We start from the raw sequence: 21,203 nt of genomic DNA, 5'->3' as shown, positions 1-21,203 counted from the left end.
TAGTGTATGGGCTCATTCTCTACTTCAGTCATACAGGATAAAACATGTTTATTTCACAAAGGATGGTCCCCATTAAAGCCAGAGCAGTGGATAAAGTAGGTACGCTGACGCATTGTCTTCAGCTTCCAGTCAGATCCACCTCTCTTTTGTCACACCTGAACACCAAGATAGTAATGGCCAAAAATGCTGTTTTATGTCCAGCTTTTATATACAGTCTATGGTCCAGGGGTCAACATGTTACAGAAGCTTCAGCAGCTGACTTTCATAATGCAGCTTGAATGATTCATTTGAAGAGAAAGATTTTAATTAAAAGTCCGTTTGAGTTCTATACAGGAACAAATTTATCCAGGAATTCAAGTACAATTAAAACATGTACAGCTCTCTCTTAAAAAAAAAAAAGAAGCTCAAATTCAACAATTTGTTTACATTTCTTACAGGTATCAGTGATAATTACATTATGATAAAAACAGCACCAAGTAGACACACTGACCATGCATCAGAAAGGGAGCCATACAAAAGGCACACAGTCCCAGCAAACACACACACACACCTCAATCAACTATAAATCCCATTCATTCATTCCTCCCTGTCCACAGTGATATAGGTCTATTGTGTAAACATTGGCAAACTGCATTTGCCATTTTATTTAACAGCTCAAAGATTTAAAAGTTGTCATTGTTTTAAAAAGGTTATTTTTAACTGGTAGTTGTGGATAGTTGAGCTGATCTTAAAAGCAAAAGTCTGTAATTCAGACCCCTGTTATGTGCGGTCTGTGCGTCCCGGCTGTCCCAGAGTTTCCTCATTTGATTGGACTGCATCAGCTGGGTCCGCTGGATCATAGAGTCTTCCTCTTAGCATCACCTCCCTGGCTTTGACTGACATCTAGACAGGAACAGCACAGTGTTTGAAATCTCAACAAAAACATTACAAAGAGGGAAGGAAAAAAAAAAAATTTTTAAAGTAAGGCATGCTGCCACCAACAGATGAGAACAGGACCGGACAGAAAATAAATAAATAAAAAGAGGAGGAGGGGGGGACAACCTGAGACAGAGAACATCAGACACTTGAAAGGAAAAGCAGAAGAGCAAAGGAGCAGGCTTTTGAGGTGGAGGGAGCGGGGGTCAGATTTTACCTGAGAAAGCGAGCTGCAAGTGAGGAGGCAGAGCAACCTGAGACCCTGACTGGAGGCTCTTATACAGATCTGAGGAGACAGGACAGGGCGACAAGAAACAAAGAGGGAGAAGATGGGAGGAACAAGTACCAACGGAACGGGGAGGTCAGAGGAGAGACGTGTGAGAGGAAGGAGCAGGAGGAGAAAGGAGGGGATAAAGGCAGAAGTGTGAGGCCAAATGTGAGATAGGAGAGGAAGCATGATGTAATACAGAATTGATGGGGGGAGCAAACAAAAATGCAATGTCTTACATTAATTACAAAGCTTACATTTAGACACAAAACATGGTGATAAATGAGAACGCACTACAACACAAAAAAAAAGGCCTACACAGGAAACACCCACACAAAAGCAGACACACACCCCAACAGCCTCACACATACACAGTGCTTTCATGATGTCATATTGTAAAGAAAGCAATGCTCTGAGTTAAATCTGCAGCTGCCATCAATGTCAGAGTTGCACCTGGTGCATAATCTAAGCCCCCCCAGCACAATGAGCGCTTGTGACCTGTGTGCATCACTCACTCTGGGTCAGGGTGGAGAACGATGGGTTGCTACTGGCTGCAGAGCTGCTGGGTGCCGTGTTGGAGCCTGCTGCACCCAGCGAAGGCAGGTTTAACAGTGAAGGGAACTGGAAGGGCAGGGACACAGGCACCAGCCCCCCCAGCATCCCAAAACCGAGCGGAAGAGACGAGGCTGAGCTGAGCAGATTGCTGCTTCCTGCCGCGGAGACCTGAGCAAAAAAACAGGTTAGGAGTGTTTAACAACAGGAAGAAAGTGGTTTCATTCAACAGATTCAGGGTTGAAAAATCCACCTGTGTACGTGCTGCAGACAATGTATCCGCACAGTATTCACAGAGCTTCACTTGGTCCACATTGTGTCATGTTACAGCCTTATTCCAAAATGCTTAAATAATTTTTTTCACCTTAAAATTCTTCACATAATGACAAGTGAAAAAATGCTGGTAGTAGCCAGTGGTACCCCTCAGCCTGCTGGTAGATACATATGGTATTGATTTCAAAATCCTACCTCGCCTTGTTCTCAAGTTATTGCGTTCACAAGCTTGTCAGGAAAAACTTGACCTCTGACCTTTAGGTCGAGGTCACTGAGACTTCAGTAGAAACATCTGTCGTATCAATTTGAAAATCCTAAGTGACTTCCTTGTCACGTGATCACATTCACAAAATTTTCAGAAAACCTGACCTTCAGGTTGAGGCCACTTAGATTCTTTTAGTAGATACACCCTATGGCATCGACTTGAAATTCCTGCATCGCTTTGTTCTCATGAATTCCTCTGAGACAGGATTACATCGAGGCACAGATCTGGGGAAGGGTACAGAAAAAATGTCTACAGCATTGAAGGTCTCAATGAGCACAGTGGCCTCCATCAACTGTAAATGGAATCTGAGGAATCGGGGTAGAAGGACCTTAGTCAGTAATGCAACCATGAACCCAATGGTCACTCTGATCGCTCTAGCATTGCTCTGTGGAGGAAGAAGAAACTTCCAGAAGGACAACCATTTCTGCATCATTACAACAATCAACTGAATCAGTTAAAGGCATGACAGGCCACATGATGTTTGCCAAAAGCCAGTTAAAGAGTCTCAGACCATGAGGAACAAAATTCTCTGGTCTCATGAAACGAAGATTTAAGACTTTGGTCTGAAGCATCATGTCTGGAGGAAACCACGCACTCAGCCAAGATAACAAAGAGGGGTTTCAAGATCACTCTGTGTGTCCCTGAGTGGCCCAAACTTGAACATGACTGAACATCTCTGGATCTGAAGATGAGCGTCGCTGCACAGCTATTTAATCTGAAGACACTTGAGAGGTTCTGCAAAGAAGGATAATAAGAAACAGCCCCACAATCGATGTGCCAAGCTTGCAGCGTCATTCTCAAAAAGACTTGAGGCTATAATTGCTGCTTGTCATTATGCTGTACTGTATGCAGAGGTAAAATAGGAAACTAATCCATTTTCGAATAAGGCATGTGAAGCACTGAATACTTTCCAGATGTACATCCTACATGTTCCCTTATCCTGCCATACTGGCACTACAAACCTGTGGCAGCTGAGAAGAGACGGATGACATTGGGACAGATGTGACTGGCTTGGCACCCTGAGGTGTCCCGCCCCCGGACCTCTGGCGCTGACCTTGATTGGCAGAGGCCGTCGTGGGGGAGGCACTGGATCCTGAATGCTTGCTTATGGATGAGGTGTTAATAAGGCTGGTGTTGGTGCTGCTGCTGTTGCTGTTGGGGGTCTTCTGGCTGCCTGGAGGAGTGTAACTGCCTTGCCCCGGCTTGTTCACTCCTCCTTGGGCACCTGAGAACGGCGGGCGGAAACCTGCTGGGCTTTTGTTAGGGTACTGGTGTAGGGACGGGGTTGCCTGAGACCTGGGACTTTGAGAAATGGAAGCTGAGGATGAGGTGGCAACGGTGACGATGGGGTTGGGTGTGCGGGGAGTGAGTTTGACGATGGGTGGGATGCTGCTGTGGGTGGACTTGGTGAGAGTGGCGTGCATAGGGGTGATGAAGTTAGACTGTGGTTGTGGCTGTGCTTGTACGCTGGGGAGTGTTTGCGAGAGGGAGGTGGAGGATTTACTCTGCGGAGTCTGGGGCAGGTGAGGTGTCTGAAATGTTTTCTGGACCGTGACTGAGGGCGATGAGAGGGTGTGTAGCCGAGGTGATGTGATGATCAGAGTGTCAACACTGTTGACTTTGTTATTATTGCTGCCTTTGAGGAGCCCAGAAGGGGCAGTGGAGACCCCGGTCTTTGATCCTGGTGCCACTAGTGGAGACGCAGTGGGCGGTGGACGTGGTTTAGGTGGAGACACTGAGGCAGGCATGTTGGCTTTAGTCACACCCACACTCAAAGGTCTCTGCGTGTTCAAAAGTAAATGTCTGTGCGCCTGCGCAGTGCCCTTAACAACCCCCATGCCATCCACCCTGACCAAGGGCAGAGGAGAGGACGTGATGGAGGGAGACCGAGACAAAGAGGTGGAGGATGACGAAGAGGTAGAGATGTAGTGAGGTGCTTTGGAGCTATTGGGAGTGCTGACAGAGTTCTTTTTCTGCTGCTGGATGACCGGTGAGGTGTGGAGGCCGGAGGGGGTGGTGACAGTCTTGGGTTTATCTGGGGACGGGGGGCTGTCCCCCTGAGCCAGGCCCTTAGCTGCATTGCCAAGGATGGCCAAGGCCTGAGAGATGGAGTCCAGAGAGGGAGCTTCATCGAGGGAATCGAGACATATGGGCTCAGACGGTGACTGAGTCGGACGCGTGGCGACCTGGACAGCAGGGGAGGGAGTGGCACCTGCTGTGGGTGTGGTGTGACGAACCCACACAGCCTCCTGGAAAATACAGAGGACACAAATATACTTTTAGCGACATTTAAGAGCACCGCCATGTTTCTTCAAGTTACTCTGAAATCATCATTCATATACTAGAAGTAGCCGGTGAAACACAACAACAGTATCACAATATTCTGCATGGCGATGCTGTATCAATACACAAACCCAAATATTGATATTTTATCAAACACATTAAAATATTAAATACATTAAAATACAAGAGGGCTCATTTCACGCATCATGAGATAACGTTAGCCGAGCACCGTGAGAGAACTTTAACCTTATTGACAAAGTTTCACTTTGACGACATCATTTGCATAACTTGTGTTTTTCCACAATTTACTGTGCAGAGTTTCTGCTCCTAAACTGCAGCACATAAAACAACTTCCAGCTGCCGTACAGTTTCTAATGAGAACACATTTAGAATCTAAACCTTTAAAAAACAAAAACAAAGAAGAAGAAGAAGAAGAAGGTGTCAAACATAATGGGCAGAGTTGACCCAGCAAAGATTCAAATCTGGTGCACTTGACACAGCAGGGCATGTCGACATTTAACTGTATTTGAATACGTTTTACAGTTGTTCCTGTTGATAAAAACCTCCCCCATGGCTATTCATGCTACACCAAAGTAATTAGGAATAGCAGGACAGTCTGGGTAGTTCACTACCAGAACCCTTTTTGTAATTTTACATTTATTTCTTACAAATTGCTGACAGATTTCTTTGGTTTCCCATAGCTGCATTTCTTTATGATGTAGAAAAACTAAGAAGTATGGTTGAAACTATGCTTCTTTTTCTCATTTTAAGTTATCTCAGAGAGTTATATTAGTCACTAAACTTCTTTACACTGACAAAAAGGAGTGTTTCACTGGTCCAGCCCACTTTAGATCAAAGTGGGCAAGTGTAAAATGTGTAGCAGTCATCCCTTCTATATCAAGAGCCCTTCCACTACAAAGTCACTGCGCTGACAGATGGATTGCAGATTAACTTGAAAGTTCAACTAACCTTTGGCTTGGCTTTGGGAACAGGGAGCATCTTCTTCTTTGCTCTGGAACAAAATAAAATTGAATGAGTTATTAGAACAAATCAGTGATGAGAAAATAGGTTAATAATAAGGTGAAAAACGTACGTGTAGCCAGTGAGATGACCGTGAGCCATGATGCTTTCTTTGAACAGCATCCTGCAGATGGGGAAATACAACAAGCACTAATATTAGGGAATTACTTCTTCACTACCATTCTATTTAAGCCATGATTGAAAACAAACGAGAAAGACAGCCGCTATTATAATCACTGCAAAACCACAGAAATCGCATTAGCTGCAGTCACACACCTGGCCTGCATCCACCCCTTAGGCCAGAGGGGTTTGACTTCAGTCTCCATGAAGGCTTTGAGGTAGTCTTCCAGAGACAGCGTGTTCTTGCCTTCACGCTCGTAGCAGGTTAGCTTCACCCGCACCAAGTTACACAGCAGTGACCTGGAAGGCAAACAGCATTAAGATGACCTCTGATCTTGAGGTTGAGGTCACTGAGATTCAAACTCGTCTGAGATTTTTAATAAATACACCTATACTATCAATTTGAAATTCCTACATTGCTTAGTTCTCAAGTTATCGTATTCACAAACCTTGAAGTCCACGTCATCCACCCACCTGGCAAGGTGACGACAATACAATATACCATAAAAGGCTGATGGGTAAAAACTGGAGAGGATCTTTTAAAATGAAAAGCCACATCATGTTCATTTTACAGCAATTTTTGTTAAAATTAAATAAAAGATTTTTTGCATGTACTGCAATGTATTCACACACCCAGCACTGAGTGTGTGATGTGTGAAGCACTACACAGTGTCACACTTGATGACTGCCTGCAGCTTTCCCTCTCCAGTAGCTTCCAGAAACACTGGGCTGGACCTGGCTGAACAAACACCTCGCATGATCGATGAACATGGCTTCTCATATGCAAACTGTGCAGATCCAACTACCAGATGTGTCTTGATATATGATCAATGACAGCTGTTTTTTGTGTCCTAGAGTTTCCAGAGGCGTGGGATCACAGCAGATGCTCTCGATATGGATAAAGCGCCCTAGATCTCAGCTTTACGCAACTCAGAGCTACCAGAATGCACTGAACCGCTGAATAAAGCAAACAAGTAGAGTGGAAAGGATGGATCCTGTGAGCACAGAGAGGCAACTGACCTGAGTCTGTCATCCCACACAAACTTCTTCCGAGGCCCTATCACCCTCTTCCCCGGCTTCTCCTCATCGTCATCCTCCGAGCCATTTTTCTCTCCCTCCTCAGACTGCTGCCTGCGAGCAGAGAAACAAACATTTCAGATCAAGGAAAAAAGGTATGTGAGCTCAGAGTAAGAGCCCAGAGCGAGTCCTTACTTTGCAACTTTGGCGATGCAGTCCATGTTGTATCGAGCGATCTGCTCTGGCATCACACTGCACACCGCCAACTTCAGCTTCAGCAGGGGCGTTCGTAGTCGGTCATCCTGGACAACGAGAGAAATCAACACTCATAAGGACAATACAGAAATGAATAATGGACACACAGACACAAAAACAACAGCTTTTGCACAAATGCAGCAGTTGCCTCATAACAGGTTTAGCCCATTTTTTGCGACTGTTGTCAGTCCTGCGTGAACACCCAATCCGGGGATAAGTGTGGGTTTGCACTGCCTACACAGACCCGCAGTTCACCCACAGCTATCCATTGTGGGTGCATATGGGCATGTTTGCTGAGTGTGTTGAGGAGAGCATCATAGCAACACAGATGCTAAATGTACTGCTGTGGAGATCAACAGCAAAACATATTCTGGCCAACAAAAAACAAGTCAGGGCCTTAAGCTGCTGTCGGTCTGCTCTTTGTGAATGAACTGAAGCGGCTCTCTTATAAAAAGTTTTAGATGGGACCACCATGTTAGCATCTAGCAGGGTTAATGTCACTAACCTAACGTAAGGTAAGGTAATGTAATGCTTTAATCGCATGCACACAGGTCAGAGCTGTGGGCAGAATGTTATTCTGAGGGACATCCATGAACTGAGGAAAACCTAAGAGCTGATTTAGAACAAAATGAGTAATACTGGGTGTGTGACTCTACGTTTGGGCTTCAGTAGAGTTAAACTCAGTTAGCTTTTTGCTCCATTTGCTGCTGTCGTATTTTGATACAGCCAAATTCACACTAAATCTGTCTTTGTGAATGAATGATTAAGCAGTTGTCAACACTGGGGAGGAAAAACTCCCTTTTAACAGGTAGACACCTTAGGCAGAACCAGTCACTAATAGAAGTCTTTTCCTGAAGAAGAACGTGCAGCAGCTGTTCCAGTCTGACTTAAAGCCACAGACACTGAGACTGGTAGAAATGGTGCTCATAGCATCTTCACTAAGTGGAAGGACATGGGACCTTTAAGTGATGTCAAATGCAAATCGTTGACCTCTTGGGATCCCATTTTACCAAAACTCATTCTAACAGTAAGAAAACTTGCTGCCACACACCTGTATGTTGAGGCTGAGCTTCTTAAGTCGTTTGAGCAGAGCGTCTTTATTGCAGGGCACAAAGGCCTCCAGGTGAGAGTAGACAGCTGAACGCACCTCTGTGGGCTGCTCCTGAACCTGCAGCTCGATGCTGACACACACAGAAACAAACACAAATTTACATTTAATTGATTTCATACAAATTAATCCGCACTAATTCAAAATTAAGGAATGTACTCACTCCAGTAGGATGTTATTCATGTCCAGTGTGAAGAATTTCTTTCTGCCCTCTTCATCAAACAGACGGGACGCCTGTGACAAACAGACATCGCAGCAGTGAATAGGACTGGTTATGTAGGCAGTCTACTCCACATTTAATTTACACTCTTACTAACAATTATTTAATAAAAAAATAATAATATGAGCTGGTAGAAGGCTCATACCGCTCTCAGGTCTTCAATGCGTTTCGCGAGTGGGTCTGGAAGTCCGCAGGGCAGAGGAGGAGGGGTAATCACACTGCTCTGCACCACCCGGCTACCTCCCATTTTGTGTCCCATCCCAAAGGAGCCGTTCTCTCCCTGAGCCGGGCTGGAAGGCTGAGGCGAGTCCAGCATCCCAAAGTCCAGGTCACCCATCATGTCCTGCAGTAAGTCGTTGTTGGCCGTGCCGAGCAGCGACATCACAGCAGGGTCTGCGGAAAGGTCGGTCATGTTGCAGTCGTTGCCACCAGCGGCCTTGGGATGGGTGTTCAGGAGCGCACTGTTGCTGTTCGGCACTTTGGGGATAGGTCGCGGCAGACCGGCGGCGGCCATGTTCTTCTTGCGCATCTCCTCCTTTTCCCTGGTGAAGCGTCGCAGCATGTTGGCCAGGTGCAGGGAATCCTTCATCAGCTTCTTCCTCTTCTTCTTTTCTGGCCGGTTTAAAGCTGAAACGCTGCCGAGACCAAAGAAGCACAAGAATAAAGACGTTTAAGGCACAGCGTAGCGATAAGGTCTGTGGTTACAGCAGTGTTTTACTGACATCACCGGACAACAAATTCTTACTAACTGTTTAGTATATTGTAATTAAAGTGGCATAAAACGAAACTAGCCTCCTACCCCCCTTTTAGCCAATAACAGACCAGAACACACAAGGACTACAAAGAAGTTGAGGCCAAGTACTACTGATGCCTTCTGGGGGAAAACTAGTGGTAAAATAAATTTTATAGAGGACCACAGAAATTAAAGTTCAAGTCCCATGTAAAAGCCAAAAAGTAGTGTTGAACTATTTTTAAATAAATGAATAATGTAGATATTCCTTTATTTGTCTGATGGGATGGGCACAACGAGGAGCAATGCCTATTCTTAAACGAACACCTCATGTTAATTTATCTAAGGAACGAATTAGCCACTTATTGAAATAACTATAATACAGGATTACAGGTCAAAACCTCACCCAGACTTTGGTACTTTGTTTTTTCGGGGTTTCTTTTCCTCCAAAATTCCACCATCTTGCTTTTTCCGTCGCTTTTTAATCACTCGCTCTTCACCGTCTTTCATCTTCTGCAGATAAGACACAAAAGGTGAAAAACGGCACAGAATAATACAAGGAGCAAAGCAACAGCTTTTCTTTTTAACTATTTGTTCATATACAGAGTGCACAGAGAACCAAGCACCTACCTTAAAATGATTATCGTTTCCAGCCGCGTTTTCTCCCTCAGAGTCAGACGCAGCTCTGAACTGCAGAGTGCCCGTGTTGATGTAAAAGCCTCCATGTTTAGTGGTGAGAGAAGCCGGTACCAGCTCATCATACTGAGGACGGGGTAGAATTACAATTAACTGCTTGTTTTCTTACAATGCAACAGTCTTCTTCCACGGTCAGTCTTCCAAACGACTACACATAATAATACTAAACTTTACTAGTATTATTCTCAGTATTAAAGCTTATATATTTATTTGTTTAATGTTTTCCCTCTTATCCAGTTTCTTTTATTCTTCTGTTTCTACTGCAGATCAAAAGCATCCACTGACAAAAGTAAATGAAGCAAAGCAAAGAACCATGACTTTATATTAAAGTTACTGGAATTTCTCATTATTATTTTAATACAACATGAATCTTTATCATCTTTTTACTACACTTATTTATTTTTTACTTTCGTTACAAATAAGGTTGTTACTTATTTTAATCTTTGGCAAAGAGACCTGAAACGTAACCTATTCTGATGAACGCCAATAAAGAAGATTAATTTTTTTAAAAGATTAAACTCACAGCTTCTGAATTGTCAATGAAGGGATCGGTTTCATCGTAGCCGTAGCCGATGTCAATGAGATCCTGCATTCTGTCCTTTTTCTTCTTCTTCGAGCTGCCGCCCTGCAAATGGAGAGTAAACACAAAGATCACAAAATATTTAAAAATACAACAGAAACACGCAACAATAATCACCCACACAGATTCAGCTGTAACCACAATATGGACAGCAGAACCAGCGCTCCAGTACAGGGAGGCAGGGGTGCTGCTTGTCCCGCTGTGGTACTGGGGGTACACGGGGCACCAAACATGGAGTCACAATAAACATAAACATGAGACTTTTACTTTTGAAAAGGACACTTCATCATCCAGAGGACCCTGTGGGGGCCTTTATGGCTGAAAGAAAAGTCATGCTCAATCATCCAGGTAAGTAAATCTCCAAAAGTTGATTCTGTCTCAGACTGAAGAAGTCACTTGGATGAGTGACGAAACGTTTCTCCCACTGAAAACGCTGCGTCCAGAATCAATCAGAATCAACTTTTGGAGGTTGAAAGAAAAGGTTTGCAGCTCTTAAACAGTTCTTAAACAATCATGTAGGCTAAAAGAATTGTCATGTCAAGCAAAACTAGGAATACATTAACTGGGAAAAAAAATATTTACTTAATTTAAAAATGATATGCATGCTCAAGCACAAAAACCAACACGTGTGTGTAAGTAAAAGCCTGTTTAAACTCGTCTTAACTGCAGAAGTCACCTGGAGCAAGAAATTAAATGAATAATGTTTTTTTTAACTCCAACATTATTTATTAGATTTCTAAATTGCCTGTTAGTTTTAAAAGAAAACTGTATACAGAACAAAATCCTACCAGTCACAAAATTTAGAAATTATTTTCAAATTAATTTAACAGAAAAGATACAATCGAACACAACAGCACACATATCCAATCAGTGACTCTTTAACAACAAGACATCAGAATGTTTCTATTCTACATTGTTACCATTTTGTAGAACTGCCACTGAACACCTGTGTGAGTTTTAGTCACTTTTTGATTGGCCGGTCAATCAGTGGAAGAAAAACGGCGCCACTGTAACTAACTAAAACTGAACTTAGAACTAAAACTAGGTATGGTAAAATAATAATAACAACAATAATGATGATAATAGATTACTAAAATAAAAACAAAAATTAGACAAATCAAAAAAAAAAAATACTGTGCAATTGAAATCGTTTCTACGTTTAGAAAGTTCAGTCTGATTATTTATTGAAACTTAGGATTTCTATGACAGTAAATCAACCGCTGACATAAAGCAGTCTCACTGTGCCCTCTATTAAATAATGATGTGAAGGAAAAAAAAATCTCTCATGCAAATAAAAACTAAAACTGAAAGTAAACTTTTCAAACAATAAAAACTAAAAGTAAACGAGCAAATTCTCTCTCTCTTAGAACCAATTCAGAAATGCTAAACTATGATAACTCAAACTCCAGAGAAGGTCTCTCAGTCACATTATCATTCAACTCCACTGACCCCTGCGGTTATTAGATAGCAGGCAGCCAAACAGAAGGAAGGGAAATCCAGGACAAACATTTTGCTACCACTCAACAACTTCAAATATGGCTTCATAACTTGAAACCTAGCAGTCAAATAGCTACAATTTCTCTAACATGACTCTGACTTTAGTCTCGTTTCTGGCTGTTGTGAAATATTCAGAATCGCCACCAATTTGCATGTTATTATGGAGGCTGCTTCATTCGCGTGCTTGTAAAAGCCAATATTAGAAAAGACTTGTTATCAGTGATAACATAGCTTTAACACTGTTTCTCAACCCTGGAGCTAAGCCTACATTTTTGAAGCTTCCAAAAATTAGATTTTTAAACCACGAAGGGTTGAATAATTCCTCAAACGCCTGATTAGCAGTCAGGCAGGAAACGCTAACATTCTTCACGTTTTACTCTAGGGTCTTTACCTTACAACATAAAACTTTGGACGACTGTTGTCCTCAACTGGTGTTATGCAAACAGGCCCGAGTTTACTTTGCTACTTACATATTTGCTTTCAAATTTTCTGGCAAGCTCTTCTACCTCCCGCCTCTCCTTCTCATCATCTGCAAAAGGGTCACTGGGGTCCAGCGGAGGAGTGAGTCCTTTGGGTACAGCAGAACCCACGGGCTTTACCTGAGGAACACCAGGATAGCAACTTGAATTGTAAATACGTAAGGCTGACAACAACATCAAAGTCATAGTCGCACCTGGCAATACATGCAACCTGCATAAAAAATAAAAATAAATGAAAAAGTAGGGAGGTTCTTACTATAGCAACTCTTTGTCTTGTGTAGATTAAGTAGGACACCTCTATATCGGTAATAACATAAGATGTAGACATAGGAGTAACAAGATAGGATGGTAATAATAAGAGGGTCCAGTGTCCCTGACACTTAAAATACTTCAGCCTACATTCAGACTGCGTTTTTAAACCGCACTGCTTCAAACTCTCCGAAATCTATCTAAAGGTCATAATAAATAAATACATATGGAGCATGAACATCAAGTATTTACGGGCTCAGTGTGATCTACTTTATTTGCAAATCCTGTCAGACAAAAGTTCAGCAGCCACAACAACAACAAAACAACAAGTGCAACATGCACGCGGATTCAGCACCACCGGAGTTGTGCCCGGTTAGCCCCCCCGCTAACACCACCGTGTCTGCCTCTGCTCTCCTAACCTGAGAAAGAGATGAGTGGACCAGCTCGCCGTAGTTGAACTCGGAGGACCCTCGCTCATTCGGCTCGCTCAGCGTGAGGTTGAGGCGGACGGTGGGCTTCTTCTCCTCCCTCTGCGCGTCGCTACCTTTCTCGTTGCCGAACAGACCTCCGCCACCCCCTGACCCGACCGCACTCCCACCTCCATCTTTCCCAAAAGTGATGTCGACGGCCTCATCTTCGCGGCGGCGTTTCTTGCTGGTCTCCGGGGTCGGCGGCGGGGTGGTGTTGAGGGTGGAAATGGTGACGAACGGCACTTTCCTCGGCTCTGCCATTTGACGCTCTCCTTCCGACGTCCGGGCACACAAAACCTGGAGCGCCACGCTCCTCTCAGCCGCCAGTGGCAGGGGAGCTAAACTGGAGATGGTCGACAAGTAAGAGCTAGCTAGTTGCTCAGCTAGTTAGCTTCCTCGGAATGAGTGCTGCGGGCAACACAATGACTTTTATCGTTCCTCGGCCCGTTTTAATCCATACAGTATTATCCCTGGAACAGCCCCCGTCGCCTACGAGTGACTTAAACTGCAGGAAATCGCAGTTTTGACAGCTTCCATGAAATTGGTGGTTAGCTACCGCAAGGAGGATTCTGAAGTAGCCATCTTGATCATTATTATCATTATTCAGAGGCTGGGCGTGCATATGAAAAGAAAGCGGAAGGCAGAGAGGAAGGGGAACCGCGTTTGTCCAATGGCAGCGCATAAACACGCCCACCTGACAGACTAGCGCGAACGTGGAGGAGGTGATTGTTCTGAACAGCCAGGATATCTCAGCTGTTTACTACAAGGAGAAAATATAATAACACATTTAAGTTATATCTTTAGGCACTTTGTTGTTTCTCATCTTAATGACTCTTTCTAGGTGCTGCACACTAGACAGCTTCTTCCTTTGTCCGACTTTATGTGTCCAGGGTTTTTAATCTTAACTCTTTCCTTAACGCTTTATTATCCAAGTCCCTTTCAAAAGTACGTGTTTATCTCTCTGCTCACGTGTTTTTCTCTCAATCGCATTTATCTTCAAAATCTTTGCATTTCATCTCCATAGCCAGATTTTTTTCCTCACATTTGTTGGTCTTAAACGTCTTCTCCGATTCATATTGGGTCCGGAGGAAATGAATCTGTAGTTTTTCCGCTTTTGACTGTTGGATCTCTTTCATTTTAAAACATTTTTAAAAAGCCTCATCCTGCTCTTTTTTTCAACGATTTCTCCACCAGGGTTAAAATCTTAGTTTTAAGCCGTTTAACTTCACCCATGAGACGCCTTTCATTTTCTTTCGTTTTTTCAGGCTCATTTTGGAGTTGCAAGAAATCAGGTTTAATGATATGAGACTTTTTAAGTATTAATTTACTAATATTGTGCTTCACATATTATCTGCGGTGTCACTTTATAGAATGGAATGTCACAGTGTGATGAGCACAGAGCATGCATGTGTTTGACTAAAAGACATCATGTTCTAGTTGTTTTGAGGCCGTGTTGTGTTTTAGATGCAATTGTGCCTTTTTATTTTTTTTATTTTATCCTTTTGATTGTTTGTCTATATCTTTCTCAGTAAAACTGTGGCAGTTTTCACTGACAGTACATAATATGGTACTTTAATTTGTGTACTTTTTCACAAGTAAATCTGGAGTTACTACAGATTTACTCCAATATTAAATAATCTGTATTCAGATTTAAGAGTACAGGAAAGTTTGTTTGTCACTGAGTGGTTCTGCCTCAGCACTGGACAACATATATTAATGCTTTATATTATTTCTCTCAAATCAAGTAAGATGTACAGAGGACTGTGTCAACACACTAGGATTAATTATGCCATTTCTTTACACTTTTGCAGGATTATCTAATATGGACTGTACATCATTAAAATACTTCAATTTCAGTAAGTATACACATTTCGTATAATCATAGTCTGTAACTTTATTATTGGCATTAGCCCAAGTAATTAAACATTTTAGTTAGTAAAAAAAAGAATGGGCATTTTAATTGTATGTGCACCATAGTCTGTGTAACAAATAACCATATAGCCCAATACCTATATAATAAGGTGGATCCAACTTCAGTTTCACACTCTTCATTTATCAGAAATACACTGCTCAAAAAAATAAAGGGAATACAAAAATAAGACATCCCAGATCTGAATGAATGAAATATTCTTATTAAATACTTTGTTCTTTGCATAGTTTAATGTGCTGACAACAAAATCACATCAAAATCATCAATGGAAATCAAATTTAACAACCCATGGATTTGGAGCCCCACTCAAAATTAAAGTGGAAAAACACATTACAGGCTGATCCAACTTTCATGTAATGTCCTTTAAAAAAAAAGTCAAAATAAAGCTCAGTAGTGTGTGTGGCCTCGAAGTGCCTCTATGATCTCCCTGCAGTGCCTGGGCATGCACCTGATGAGGTGGCGGATGGTGTCCCGAGGGATCTCTTCCCAGACAAGCATCCGCCAGCTCCTGGACAGTATGTGGTGCAACATGGCGTTGGTGGATAGAGCGAGACGTGATGTCCCAGATGTGCTCGACTGGATTTAGGTCTGGGGAATGGGTAGACCAGTCCATAGCATCAATGCCTTTGTCTTGCAGGAACTGCTGACACACTCCAGCCACATGAGGTCTAGCATTGCCTGGAACCCAGGCCCAACTACACCAGCATATGGACTCACAAGGGGTCTGAGGATCTCATCTCGGTACCTAATGGCAGTCAGGCTACCTCTGGCGAGCACATGGAGGGCTGTTCAGCCCCACAAAGAAATGCCACCCCAAACCGTTACTGACCCACTGCCAAACCGGTCATGCTGGAGGATGTTGCAGGCAGCAGAATGTTCTCCATCGCGTCTCCAGACACTGTCACGTCTGTCATAATGTGCTCAATGTGAACCTGCATTCATCTGTGAAGAGCACAGGGCACCAGTGGCAAAGTTCCCAATCTTGGTGTTCTCTGGCAAATGCCAAACGTCCTGCACGGTGTTGGGCCGTAAGTACAATCCCCACCTGTGGACATTGGGCCTTCATGCCACCCTCATGGAGTCTGTTTCTGACCATTTGAGCAGACACATGCACATTTGTGGCCGGCTGGAGGTCATTTTGCAGGAGGTATCAGTCCTGCTGCTGGGTTGTTGCTTTCCTATGGCCTCCTGTAGCTTGATTTCACAGAAGTGTGATTGACTTGGAGTTACATTGTGTCTTTAAGTTTTCCAGTTTTCTGTTTTTTTTAGCAGTGTATAATCAAAAGTGTGTTACATGCTTAAATTTACACAGAAAAGTCAGAAATCTGCTTTTGTTCCATCTCCTGTCCTCTCCCTCTCTGTTCCTCTCTCTCCCTCTTTGTGCTGACAATCAAGCCAAACACCAACATCATCAAATATACAGTTGAAACCAGATATTTACATACTCTTCTGATAAAAATAGATACACTTTTTAATTGTAACATCAAATCAGACTAAATGTTTCTTTTTTTTAGGTTGATAAATATAAAGAGTAAAGAGAGAAACTATCTGTATGTCTTAATTATAAATGGCACCAAATTGTATTCAAAGTTAAGCCACACTTATGGAGTTCCACAATTCTTTTCCTGGTGTTTTTGTTGATATCTCTTGATTTTCCCATTTCAAAGAAATAAGCTGTGTTTTGCCTTATAAGCATCTGCAGGTGTGCCACAAATTTACTCACATGGACTCTACTAACCTATCAGAAGCTTCTTCAGCTCAGAATGGAATCCTCCGGAGTTTTCTAATTAACTAACAATAAACGTAGTGTATATGTACTCCTAAATTTGATGAAAGTGATAAAAAAGAGACAGCTCTGTCACTCTTTATTCTGACATTTAACTAATTCAAAAGATTTTTCAATATTTATTTATCCAAAACAAAACAAGTTCACTCTAAATTGATGTTGTACGGTAAAAAGATGTTCTTGTGTTTTCCATAAAGTGTATGTAAATATCTGGTTTAAACTGAATATACTGCTGTGTATTGAAATTCCTCTTGTTTTGCATAGAAATATACTGAACAACATACAAAGCATAATATATAAAATAACATCTACCAGAGTTTTTTCTTTGAAAGAAGCTCCTTATGTTCATTCTTGTATATCAGTACATTACTGAAACCGATTTATTAACCGTGGAGGGTAACAACTGAAAATATGAAATAAACACACATGTAAACTAAGACTCTAAAGAAACAGCATTGTTGTTGTTCGGCTTGTCATTTCGCCATTTGTTGATTCACTTGAAGAGCAAGTAACGTAATATGGGTCAAGTGATCAGTTTGACATCAATCTTTCGTGATTCACCGTTATATTTACATTATTTGTACAACACGAATGATTTGCTTTGGTACCTGGTCGAACTTCAGTTCTCCTCTGACTGCCTCGCCGCCTTTCTCCAACAGCGCACTCGCAGGCAGCAGCTCCTCCCGCCCCCTCGCTTAGTGTCTGAGCTCGGATCATACCAATATTAGGGGGGATTTACGCAGTCGTAAATTTCCACAGTGTGCACTATGTGCTTCGAATATTGTGTGTAGTTTTTGTTTTATACAGTTTTCAGCCAGGCATCTAACTACGAAAAAAATTACACCAAAAAACCCCGGGCTTCTGAAAAAACAACCCGGGCTTAAGCCCAGTAAGCCACCCCCCGCCCCGATCTGGCGGCCTGAACTATAGAACACGTAACATAATACCCACTGAACAGTATCAAGTTCTTTTTAATCAAAATTAAACTTATGAGAAAGTAGACCCCTTAAACACAAATCAGTGCGATAATAACTACTAATAACTGAAAGCATCTTTGGGAAAATTAAAATTTCCATGTATGGTTGGACATGTCAGCAAACTGCCATTCCCATTCCCCCAGCAAAATATAAAGAAATAAGTGGTGCAACTTTTAATGATGCCACAGATTCCCCTTATTGTTTTTCTGGGTATATAATCCAATGCATTTCATCCTACTTCAACCTAGTCAGGGAAAATAACTGCAGGGGCCCTTTTACTTAAGGTTAGGTTCCAGCTGGCTAGTGAAGGAATATGACCCACTGCAGGTGGAGCTGCAGAAAACCTGGGTGTAGCCTCAAACAGGAAATGTTTACTTCACACATGAAGGTGCTACAATTGGTACAACCCATTCCACATTTGCAAACCACTAAGTTTTTAACATGATTTGGTATGATTAATGCCAATGCATAATCTGATTAGCCTTTTTTTTTTTTTTTTTTTTTAAATTAAGCCTAGTCCACTGGATCTTTAAATCACAGCCAATATAAAAAGCAGTGAGACGCAGTAAGACAAAGAACCCAAATAATTTCCAGTCTACCTGTATTGTGATGTTATGATTCAATAAAGTCGCATTTCCCACAGCTGTATTCATTTTGTGGAAAACCCATCAACATTAGAGTCTTCTTAATTGGTTATTTAGTGCAATTTTTCATTACTTTTAATAGGGCTTTTCATTGTAAATATCAGATGAAACAGCAAATCAAAGTCAAAGTGTAAAAAACACTTTATTGTTGTCATGAGCATCACTTTTAAGACCAGTCAGAAGCAGCGCCACCCCAGTCAGAAGCCTGAGCAGTGGGTGCTGTGGACCAATCCTCTGTGGCAGGCTGAGTACTCCAGTCCTCACCTAGAATGGAACAGGAAAAAGGTGTTAAGTTCAGAGACTATAACAGCACACATGATACACAAAGGTAATGAAGATCCATATAAAAACTCACCAGTATAGACCTCACCAGGCTTGACAGGGGCAGGTGCTGTAATAAAATCCCAATCAAGTTTAAACCATTAAGTGTGAAAAAGTGAATGAAAAATCTTACACTGCATTTACAAGTTAAACACAAAGCAGCAAATCATCTCACCTGCAGGGAACTGCTGAATGGGCACAGATGGCACTGCAACGCCCTCAGACCAGTCAGCCACCTCAGGCTGGGCAAACTCAGGTGCAGGGGTGGTCCATTCGCCCTGGAACTCCTCCTTTCCAACACCAGCCTTCTCAGCAGCAGCCTGCTCCTCCTTCTCAATCTACAAGCACATAATAAGCATTAGTGAGTGTATCAGCAGAATGTATGCCTCATGCACTTGGTTCTAGCCACTTCAGTACTTTTCGATAAGTTGAGTGTGCCAGTCATACCTCTTCAGGGTCCCTGTAGAAGTACAAATCTGGCATGACCTCCCATGGGTGCTCCCTGGAGATGGTTCCCCTCATCCTGAGGACCTCCCGGGCCAACATCCACCACATCAGACCCACAGAGTGGTGACCCTGAAACAGACAAATAGGGTCAAATACAAACCTGTCGGGGCTGCACTGCGATTTGTTACATTCAAAAAGGCATAAAGCTGTAGAAAAGAGTTTGTGGCAAGACCTCAACTCCAATTCCCTGGTGTGGTTCAGAGAAAAGAAGTTGGTGATCAGGCACTTTTATTTAGCACACACTCTACACCACGCACTGCACAGACAAAACAGCAGGGCTCTAGCTGTGTGTGCAAAGACTCATTCGTCATTGTTTTAAACTAACTGAATTTTACCTTGTTGTTACAGGGGATGGCAATGTCCACATATCTCAGCGGGGAGTCAGTGTTGCACAGGGCAATGGTGGGGATGTTTACGTATGAAGCCTCAGTCAGTGGCTGATGGTCAGCACGAGGATCTGTCACAATCAGGAGGCGGGGCTCCCTGAAAGCAGCCTGGATCTGATTGGTGAATGTACCAGGGGTGAAACGACCGTGGAAGGTAGTGGCACCAGTGGCAGAGGCGAACTTCAGCACTGCTCTCTGAAACAGACAGTACAGGTTTTACTTGAGATCACAGCAAAAATAATAACTTAGATTTTTTAAAAAAGAACTGTGGCTCAGGTTACTATCAAACCCCATTCATGGGACAGTTGTCCTTATGGTGTTAGCGAATCCCGGCCTGATTACTCTTGCACACTTCCGACACCTGAACACCAACGCAAGTGCCAGGTTTTAACAGTGTGCACATCACAGCAATGAGTCAGTTTTACCAGAACTTTACCTGGCCAGTGTTTCTGGAAGAGATGACACACACATCAGCTGGGTTCTCAATGGCAACAATGGCCCTGGCTGCCAGCAGCAGCTTCTCCCAGGTCTTCTTCAGGTTAATGATGTACACACCTAGTGAGCAAAACACGACAAGTTTTGTCATTTGCATGTAAATCCGCAGCAGGGACAAAGTAATAAAAAAAAGCTTCATCATCATAGCGCAAATGACTGCTACACCACTCACCGTCGCTTTTTCTCTTGTAAACGTACTGCTCCATCTGGAAGTCCAAGTTGGTACCTCCCAGGTGGGTTCCTGCTGCCAGGAACTTCAGCACATCCTCCTCCTTCATTTGAAGGACATCCAGACCTCCGGACATCGTGACCGCTTTCCCTGCGTTACGAGTTAGTGGGAGAGCTGCGGGAAAAAAGTAGACTTAGAAAAACTACAAGCTGCAAAAGAGACAAAATAGTACACCCACAACCAGACAAGAAGCATCCAAAAAATTAAATTTACATCAGTGCATTTCTAATCAGACACAAAACAGCAAAAACCCATTGCTGAGCACAAGAACAGTAGCTGTTAGCAAAGTGAAGATGCTCCCTTAGTGTGTGCTCTTGCAGCAGGCCACAACGGAGACATGTTCATCCCACAAACGGGCATGTGTCAAGTCAATTTAGCCTCCTGATTAAACCATCAACCATTTAGGGAGCGCAAACGATATGCAGATCTCGTTAGGAAGGTCGAGAAAAACCTAACTACGAGGGGTGAAGGCGCAGAAGCTCGTATCTTACTTAAAGGAAGCCAAGCAGCGAAGCGGGGATTAAGTTGAGGTATCTTGGATGCAAAAGGCCGCTTGAAGTGTAAAAAAGTCATAACTCATGTGTATGGTTGCCATCGTCTTCAGATATCAATTACGATCATATGAAATCTCGTCACTGCCGCTGTTCATTGGATGGAGGCAAGGCGCACGAGAAACGGAGGAAGAGCGCGTGTCAGCAGCTAGCATGTTAGCTACAAAAGTTAGCATCATGAATGCGTTGAAAATTAAGAAAATTAGGGCACGGTAGTCTGCGCCTGTCTACCCCACGGTATATTTTCTTCGTCCTCGGTCATAACTTTAGGAATTTTGACAATTTCTTTCGATTTAAAATGACTAAATAGGCCGGTTTAAACTCACCACGAAACAACGCCGTATGGAAATCTGACCACACGGTGAAAAGAGGACGCTTGA

The 21,203-nt window shown here is 42.9% G+C and overlaps 2 protein-coding genes, 1 long non-coding RNA gene and 1 other non-coding gene across 6 annotated transcripts; 1 reads left to right on the top strand and 3 right to left on the bottom strand.

The window, feature by feature from the left end:
• Nucleotides 1-115: 115 nt before the first annotated feature.
• ubn2b (ubinuclein 2b) lies at nucleotides 116-13,610 on the bottom strand. 3 transcript variants are annotated; one of them, XM_006805076.3, is made up of 17 exons: nucleotides 12,947-13,610; nucleotides 12,270-12,398; nucleotides 10,246-10,347; nucleotides 9,657-9,788; nucleotides 9,433-9,539; nucleotides 8,442-8,931; nucleotides 8,240-8,310; nucleotides 8,020-8,149; nucleotides 6,909-7,015; nucleotides 6,717-6,827; nucleotides 5,853-5,996; nucleotides 5,650-5,700; nucleotides 5,526-5,568; nucleotides 3,236-4,522; nucleotides 1,699-1,906; nucleotides 1,133-1,201; nucleotides 116-882 (listed from the first exon to the last, which is right to left on the bottom strand). In XM_006805076.3, exons 1-17 carry the CDS (start codon nucleotides 13,256-13,258, stop codon nucleotides 836-838), a joined length of 3,540 nt encoding a protein of 1,179 aa, XP_006805139.1. In that variant the 5' UTR covers nucleotides 13,259-13,610; the 3' UTR covers nucleotides 116-835. The 3 variants fall into 3 exon arrangements, with proteins under 3 accessions (XP_006805139.1, XP_035769889.1, XP_087695703.1); XM_035913996.2 differs by having other exon boundaries at nucleotides 9,433-9,536; XM_087839577.1 differs by lacking the exon at nucleotides 1,133-1,201.
• LOC118455321 (uncharacterized) lies at nucleotides 12,959-16,181 on the top strand. Its single transcript, XR_004844103.2, has 3 exons — nucleotides 12,959-13,719; nucleotides 14,809-14,853; nucleotides 15,565-16,181. It is a non-coding gene; the product is annotated as an uncharacterized LOC118455321 (long non-coding RNA).
• A 2,276-nt stretch (nucleotides 16,182-18,457) lies between these two features.
• On the bottom strand, nucleotides 18,458-21,203 carry rpsa (ribosomal protein SA). Its single transcript, XM_006805075.3, has 8 exons — nucleotides 21,150-21,203; nucleotides 20,216-20,386; nucleotides 19,985-20,103; nucleotides 19,498-19,743; nucleotides 19,103-19,231; nucleotides 18,831-18,993; nucleotides 18,690-18,725; nucleotides 18,458-18,598 (listed from the first exon to the last, which is right to left on the bottom strand). Exons 2-8 carry the CDS (start codon nucleotides 20,346-20,348, stop codon nucleotides 18,501-18,503), a joined length of 924 nt encoding a protein of 307 aa, XP_006805138.1. The 5' UTR covers nucleotides 20,349-20,386; nucleotides 21,150-21,203; the 3' UTR covers nucleotides 18,458-18,500.
• Nucleotides 19,812-19,950, bottom strand: LOC118455323 (small nucleolar RNA SNORA62/SNORA6 family). The gene has a single exon (XR_004844106.1). It is a non-coding gene; the product is annotated as a small nucleolar RNA SNORA62/SNORA6 family (small nucleolar RNA).

The sequence above is a fragment of the Neolamprologus brichardi genome, chromosome 4, assembly GCF_056152115.1.
Source record: "Neolamprologus brichardi isolate AB-2024 chromosome 4, ASM5615211v1, whole genome shotgun sequence".
NCBI classification, from domain to species: Eukaryota; Metazoa; Chordata; class Actinopteri; order Cichliformes; family Cichlidae; genus Neolamprologus; species Neolamprologus brichardi.
This window is presented reverse-complemented; position numbering and strand designations above follow the sequence as displayed.